The sequence below is a fragment of the Poromitra crassiceps genome (assembly GCF_964638095.1).
Source record: "Poromitra crassiceps genome assembly, chromosome: 18".
Classification (NCBI taxonomy): domain Eukaryota; kingdom Metazoa; phylum Chordata; class Actinopteri; order Beryciformes; family Melamphaidae; genus Poromitra; species Poromitra crassiceps.
In genome coordinates this window covers 19,268,990-19,277,031 of record NC_139636.1, presented here as the reverse complement: position 1 = coordinate 19,277,031, position 8,042 = coordinate 19,268,990, and the positions used below count along the sequence as shown (strand labels likewise).

At 41.9% G+C, this 8,042-nt stretch overlaps 1 protein-coding gene across 1 annotated transcript in view; it reads left to right on the top strand.

Annotated features, from left to right (window-relative positions):
• The window catches only part of syt9b (synaptotagmin IXb), a gene marked incomplete at its 3' end in the record, with an annotated part of 38,205 nt that extends 32,886 nt beyond the window's left edge, over nucleotides 1–5,319 (top strand). The window contains exon 8 of the mRNA XM_083654540.1: nucleotides 5,242–5,319. Within this exon, the coding sequence (XP_083510666.1) occupies nucleotides 5,242–5,319 (78 nt within the window). The remainder of the gene's footprint in view (nucleotides 1–5,241) is intronic.
• Between the last annotated feature and the right edge of the window lie 2,723 nt (nucleotides 5,320–8,042).

Here is an 8,042-nt window from a genome sequence, read left to right as displayed (position 1 = left end):
ATATATAAAAACAAAAATAGAATAACATGCACACCCACATGCATTATTGCAAACACACATACACAACTCTCTCTGTCTCACACACACACACACACACACACACACACACACTCACACACACACTATTCTCCACTCTACAGGCTTTTAGAGCGTTTCAGAAGTGTTGGAGGGACCCTCTGACCACAGACTGAGAGCATCAATAATTCACCAGTTAGATCTCTTCAGGCATTGTGTGTAAACACACGCACGTACGCGCACGCACGCGCGCGCGCGCGCGCACACACACACCCACCACCACCACCACCACCACCACCACCACAACAACAAAACATTCCCTGGATGCATTCCATGCCAGTTTTGATACTATTGAGTGGAAAGCTGAGGAAATGGAGAAAGCAGAAAACCCGCTTGCTTCCGCCTCGCCACATGAATGAGTGGTTAAAGAACGGAGACATGGTGGTCTGAAAGACACTGCTCCCCCTGCTGGACTTAACACTTCAAATCAAATCAATTGAGTTTCATCAGCGTAGTTAATTGAATGGAGACTGGTTTAGACTTCTTAAATCTCTATGCCAGTCACTCTGTTATTATGGGTATTTACATGTAATACCTACTGATGGAAAACTATCTCTTAGCAACTGCCAGACTCAACTGACTGCACTAAACTCACAACACCGCTCCATTAAGCTCTCAGCCCATCCTCACAAGGAAAACGACAACGTTGGTTGATTTTGGTGAAAATGACCAATTGCGACCTCGTGCGGTCGTGTAAGGGCATGCGTGCGTGCGTGCCATGCATAATATGCACGGCACGTATGGGTAAATGTAGAAAAACAGGAATTAAAGAGAGAGAGCTATTAGAGAGCTAAAAGAGCAAATAAGCACGCCGACACCCAGCAGAGAGCGGTCCGTCAGAATAAGCTCCATCCTTGACTTCATCCTGGAGTCGTGCTGGGATCCTCAGCGTGTGGCATTGTCACTGCAGCAAATATCCTGGGACATTTAAGCAGTAATAACTACTGTAACTTGACAGGACAGAGGAAGCGCTCCAGGGCAAACAGAATTACACTTTTTAGCTTCTGAAATATATTTGTCAGGAGGACGCCGGCTGCTTTGTGTGTGAACTTTTGGATGTGTAGAAGAACACACAACATTAATTAACATTAGATCCTGACCGGTCCTGTCGGCGTGTCTGATTTAATAAACTACTCATTAATGATGTATTATTCTGTGATCCTACCACGTGCTACCTTGCCAACAGATTGGTGGAGCAGTGACCGGGGCAGCAGGGGGGGAAATTGGCCAAGTACAATTGGGGAGAAAATGGCGGGAAATCAGAAAGAAAAAAATATGTATTATTCTGTGTTAAATTCGTGATGTGTAGAAGAACACAGGACGTTGATCCATTGGATCCAGATCCATTGGGAGCAGTGTAGAAGCTAGTGTAGAAGTGAGTGACTAAGCTAATAATAACCATAACAGCACAAATAATTGACAAAAATCTCGAAATAAATATACAGTATTTACTCTAATGAGAAAAGGAACAATTATTGATGGTTAAAACTGAATAATGACATCACAACAGTCTAATCCTAATGCTAATTTTAAAAGAAATGGCGGCGCCCCTCGGCGCCACCGAGAGTCGCCCTCTCAGATTTTTGACTTGCACGACGGCCCTGTTCCCAGATAAGACAGGCTGGATTGGGCGGGTCGGGTCATAAATATTGACATTTCATAAAGAGAGAGGTGTGACCGAAATGAGTCACTGGCTGTTGTGTTGTGTATAGAAAAGTGTAAGTATTGATTGAGTCTATAGACACATTAAGTACCGTAATCTAAGACCTTTACTTACCTGCACCTTCCTCCCCCCACCCCTCCTTTTCCATATGGTGGACTGCAATGAGTAAGCTGGCTAATTAGAGCAGACCTCCAAGAGAAGCTACAGAAAAAGGTTATTATATCACCATGCTGGAATAATAATAATACTGCTTAGTCATCTGCTTTTTTGGCTTGAGAACAAGGCTTCTCATTCTAGTAGCTGAAAAAGTTGAAACTTCAATAAGCGGGGTGTTTTTGTTCCAAAACAGAGTACAGTACAGTAGGCCAGGGCGAGAAAGTGACTATTTTTTTAAGCCAGAAATCTCAGTAGCTGGCGCGTGTTTCACAAAGCAACAGAACACTGTAGGGTAGATTTAATTTTGCACACGACAAATTCAGTCATGGGTGGTGGGAGAAAAACATATAAGGCACACCATCTACTTGCAAATCACAAGTTAATGACACAATAAATTGTGATTTGCAAGTAGATGTGTGCAGGAGCCTTAGGCTATATGAATATTACAAAGCAGAATTAGAAAGTCAGCCAGTTAGCGGTGAAAAAGGTCATGCATTTTCCTGATGATTTGAATGAATAAAACAAAACTTGCATAAGTTTAGGAATACGATTCAGTCATGCATGGTGGTCATTGCTAAGAATACAAACAGAATTTCACAAGTTATTTCACAACTGGCTAACTTTGTGAAATACCCCCATGCCCAATAGCTGATAATCTTACGGCTGGGGTCTTGAATGTGTTTATCCTATCAATTATCATATAAATTTCATTTAGCGTCAATAGGGTTAACATTCTTTATTATTTATGCTTTCATTAGCTTCCAGAAACACATCAGTGAGAAAATTGTTACGCCTAAAATGCAGGTTTGATGCCTTCATATCTCATAATTAACAACACTTTCACTAACGTTAGTTTGGAGAGCTAATTTACCTGTTGGGCCACAGAATAAAAACAATTATCTCTTGAGTTCAGCCAAAACTAGCAGCTCGTGCAACCGGCGGGGAGATGTCACTGTTGGTAGATTTTGTTTGATCAACAGAGTATAAAATAAAAATCCACGTTGAGGTGACCTCCAGGCTTGGGCTCCTGTCTCATGGAGGCCGACTTTGGTGCTTAAAATCCGACTAAAGGTGACCTTGAGGCCTGGGAGTTTCTCCTGGTTTATGGAGGGCAACGTTGGAGGTCGTTACTCAAAACTAATATATTACACATTACACATTACTTAAAAAAGTAATGCCTTACTTTACTTATACTCCCTGGACCAAGTACTTAGTTACACTACTCGTTACATACATTTTGCGTTACTCCTCAACATCACCTGAGATGCATTGTGACGTAACTGCATTTTTAGGTACAATGCATGCATATTTTTTCATTCATTTATTTTTTATTTTTGTGTGCGATATTGACACGTAATTGCCAGTTAACAACATTAAACCTTATGCTACAGTACATATGCCTACATATCAGCACAAATCTCTATCCTAATAAGGACATACACTTAAGATCTATGTTTCTGAAAGATGGCGATTCTACTGTGGCAACATTTCCCCTGACGATGCAACAAACCTGTTTATCTCTGCTTTTCACGTTACCTGCTGCTTCAGGTTGACTCAGTGTGGATCCCACTCCCTGGGCCTTTAGCTGCTAGCTTTCTCTTGTTAGCATGTTGAAAGCACGTTTGATGTTTTCTCCATAATCCTGCAGATTCAAACCCAAATGGAAGTAACAACTTAAGTGTTTGATTAGTAACTGTAATGTGATTACTGGATTTAGGAACTGTAGTCCCTTACACTACTCGTTACTGACAAATGTAATTTGATTACAGGAATGCGTTACTTTGTAACGCGTTACCCCCGACACTGATGGAGGGGGTGCAAATCTCTGTGCTTTGTACCTGCGGAGAACAGCCCAAAAATATGGCGGGGAATGGGACATTATATCCTCACTTCTGATTCCATGTGTGGCTTAGCTTTGGGCTTTCAGTCTCATGCCACATTCCACACATGCGACTCCAGAGTCCATTCACGTCATTCAATGATCTATTTAGAGCAAAGCGTTGACGGCTGCATGAGCGGACAATCTGGACTGCGTGTGGAATTGCTCTCTGACAGACTCGCCCACCTTTAGCAGCCACTCATGCATATTCAGCCCCAGATTTAAACGCATTGGTACGTTTGAGCTGGGTTAAATCGGAGTTCAAATTACTACTTACATGAGTCACATTTTCTCACCGTTATCTGTTAGCCTACTCACTGGATCGCATCACCCGCTTCCCCCTCTCGCCCTCTCAATTCAATTCAATTCAATTCAAAGCGTTTTATGAGCATGACATGTGTTGCTAAAGCATTTATATTGCAAAACACACACACACACACACACACACACACACACACACACACGCACACACACACAGACGTCACGCACGCACACATGCACGCACGCGCACACACACACACACACACACACACACACACACACACACACACACACACACACACACACAAAACAAGAACAAAAGCCAACATACTGTACATCAATCAGGAAGAATAATGCCATGATAGTAATAATGAGTAAGGATAATGAATAAAGAGTATAACGATTAATAACAACAATAACCACAACAGTAAATAATTGTAATGCAATGGCAGTAATGGGATCATAACAATAAAATAGATCATGTTAAAAGAGAAAAAGTAATGAAAGTATAAAGTGGTTTTGTCAGGGTTCAGGTGGAGGTGATGGCATGCTGCGACATATCAGGCCGTCTTTCATTACACTGAGGTATTCTGCATAATTATGGCCTTAATGCTTGTTAGCACTTAAGCTTGTTTCATTTCATTTGTCCAATAGTGAATGTATGTTTGTTGATTTCAATGTGTGAATGTTGCCGGTGTGTTTTTTGTGGTTGTGTTTAAGTGATGTTTGTGGGCTACCAGGTGGTCACTCTCTGGCTGCTGACAATCTGGGCCCCCAGAGTCCATCAGTCTGACCACTAATAAGATAATATGACTCTGGGACAGATGGCTGATATGTCGGGGTTTCTGCTGTAGAGCGGACGTCCTGTCCCTTCCGTCATTGTTTACCTCATATATATCTATTTATTACTATTATTAGACGAAATGTCATCTGGACCTACAATCGATCAGCTCCAACTTCATTCTTGCGTCAATTGGACTGTAAACAATAACGCACGGAAGAGGAACTCTTGGTGCCGACATCCACTATACAACGGAAACCCCGAAATATTGGCCGTCTGTCCCAGAGTCATATTAGTCGTCAGACTGAGAGACTCTGCCCAGTTTGGGGTGCTGATATCTAAAACATCTCTCTCTCTCTCTCTCTCTCTCTCTCTTTCTCTTTCTCTCTCTCTGTCTCGCGCTCCTGTCTTTCTGCTGTGGTCCAGTGGGTCGCACAGGGAACCACGGGGAGTGGAAGCCACGGAGGATCCATCAACTCTCTGAAGATGCCGCCCTCACCGTGATCACACACACGCACACATGCGCACACACACACACACACACACACACACACACACACACACACACACATCGAGCCTCAGGGTGGGTCACGCAACTCCCTATACTGTATCTCTCCAACGACAATGGATGGCGGACCTGCGGATAATCTTAGCGACATGACAACAAGTCTGACACTACTGTAGTAACAGCAGCCCTAACGTCTGACACTACTGTAGTAACAGCAGCCCTAAAGTCTGACACTACTGTAGTAACAGCAGCCCTAAAGTCTGACACTACTGTAGTACTGTAACAGCGGCCCTAAAGTCTGACACTACTGTAGTAACAGCAGCCCTAAAGTCTGACACTACTGTAGTAACAGCAGCCCTAAAGTCTGACATTACTGTAGTAACAGCAGCCCTAAAGTCTGACACTACTGTAGTAACAGCGGCCCTAAAGTCTGACATTACTGTAGTAACAGCAGCCCTAAAGTCTGACACTACTGTAGTAACAGCGGCCCTACAGTCTGACACTACTGTAGTAACAGCAGCCCTAAGCCATTACTCAAATGGATGTTTCATTAGATTGAGGAGGCTTTAGTGCACAAAGACCACAGCAAAGACAAATGTCCACTCCCCGCTCCTCTTATGTCTTCACAACCAAAAACCACTTAACTACATTCCAGGTGAACTAACACAGTATATCAATTAATCCAAATGTCAACAGTATTAACACGTTTGAAACAGATGAGATTAACTAACATTAACAGGTTTAGCTGATTTGCAGTCTGTGGACCAAAATGTTAATTTTTAGGTGAATGTGTGTGTTGGATTTGTGTGAGTGATTAGCCTATCAGACAGACGAGGGTACAGAATTAGAATGGACAGAATGAACATTCCCATTCAAATAAATGGTACTTTCAAACCGTTTGAGTCTCACGCATTTGCTACACATCGGCAACATGTGACAGACAGATTAGATATATACAAAGGAGGCATAAACCCTGATGACAGGCCCTTTCTATATGTTTTATTTATATGGCCGAGGCTCTCGCTGAACACTCAAGGATGCAGAGTGAAGATGGCTGAGAGTCAGAAAGTGTTTTATTTACTGCATGTCAAATCGTCATTCTTTGTAACATAAGGGCAGGGTCAAAATAAAGGAAAGGGCGGCATAATGACTAAAATGGTTTGGCGCGTTTTTCTGGAAACAGGGTAGATCCGCTGATTTCCTAGAGGGCGACATCAACGCGAATCTCTTATCAATGACAGCTAATGGTTTTGGGATTGCTTCAATGCTAGAAAACACTCCAACTGTGGTGGAGCTTTTCCTTTCTTTTGGCCCATGCCCTGTAATTGTTTTAAAGGGGGAAGGAGTTTGTGTTTTCAATTTCCAAGTTAGTACCAGTATTGTTTATGTCTTTGTATTGGACTGTATTAAAAATAACTGCTAATTTGTTCTGTATTTTAGGTACAATGCATGCATAATTTTTTCTATTCATTTATTTTTAATTTTATTTGTGCGATATTGTCCATTCTTAAATCTTTCCTTTTGTTGTGAGATACTAATCATACACAAAATGTATTATGGAACTAAAGCAGACTGTGTAAATTGTCCTTTCAGATGTTATTAATAAATATTTCTATATATAGCATGGATTGGTTTATGAGGAGTGTGAGATGGAGACAAGAGAGAGAGACACAGAGACTGAGAGAGTGAGAGAGAGAGAGAGAGAGAGAGAGAGAGAGAGACACCAACTATATCTCCCCCTCAAGGCTTTGATCACCTCACACCTGTGCTGTGTGAACTCTCACAACAGACTTCTGTGATTGAAAGACCTAAGAGTCCACAAACCAATTATTAATCATTGTTTTGTGGAAGCCTCAGATTAAAGATAGCCTGTTTTATTGTCTGTTTTACTCTCAATGGGACCATAGTTTACAAATGAACATCATGCATGAATAAAACTAGCTTTTGAGACCATACAATCATTAGGAAAGTGTTTACTGAGGGAATAAATCAAGTGAGAAATCAGGTAATTTCCCCATTGACTTCTATACAATCTGACTTCTTTTTGCAGCCATGTAAAAATGGGTGAGTTATATAAAGATTTGTACAGTGTTGTCATAAATGGAAATTACCTACTTAGTTCCGGTTTAACATGACTTATTGTTGCAGCTTGCCATTTCCTAAAACGGTATTCTTGATTTGAAAAGATGGCTGCCTATACTCCCTTGTACCCTGGCTGAATTGAACATAACTTGGCCAATAAGTATGTAACATACCAAATAAAACAAACAGTAGTCTTTATTTGATGTAACACCAACGCCAGTGCCCAGAACTGTCAAATCAAATCATCGATAGAGACGCTATGGCCCGCCTCCCAGTATTTTCAGTGTGTCGGAGTTAGATAGAGAACGTGACAAATATAGCCATGTTATGGTTATAAACAACAAACTAACGCTGGTGGTCCATATGGAAACAGTGTTGGTGGTGGATGGTTAAAAGTTATATCAATTTGGTCATTCAGTGGCGTTTTACTGCCATGTAGCTAGCCGCTAACATTAGCCACAGTAGGCGATTACACATGATGCACTGCGCTCTTAAATGGATATTTATCGACAAGATTTTTGCCAAGCTCGACCTGATTAGTGATTTGCTCCGTTCGCCCAGACGGGTGTCAAGCTGTCAGCAACAAGGCTGGGAGGATCACACCGGAAGAAAAACGCATAGGCATCATGGCCGCTAG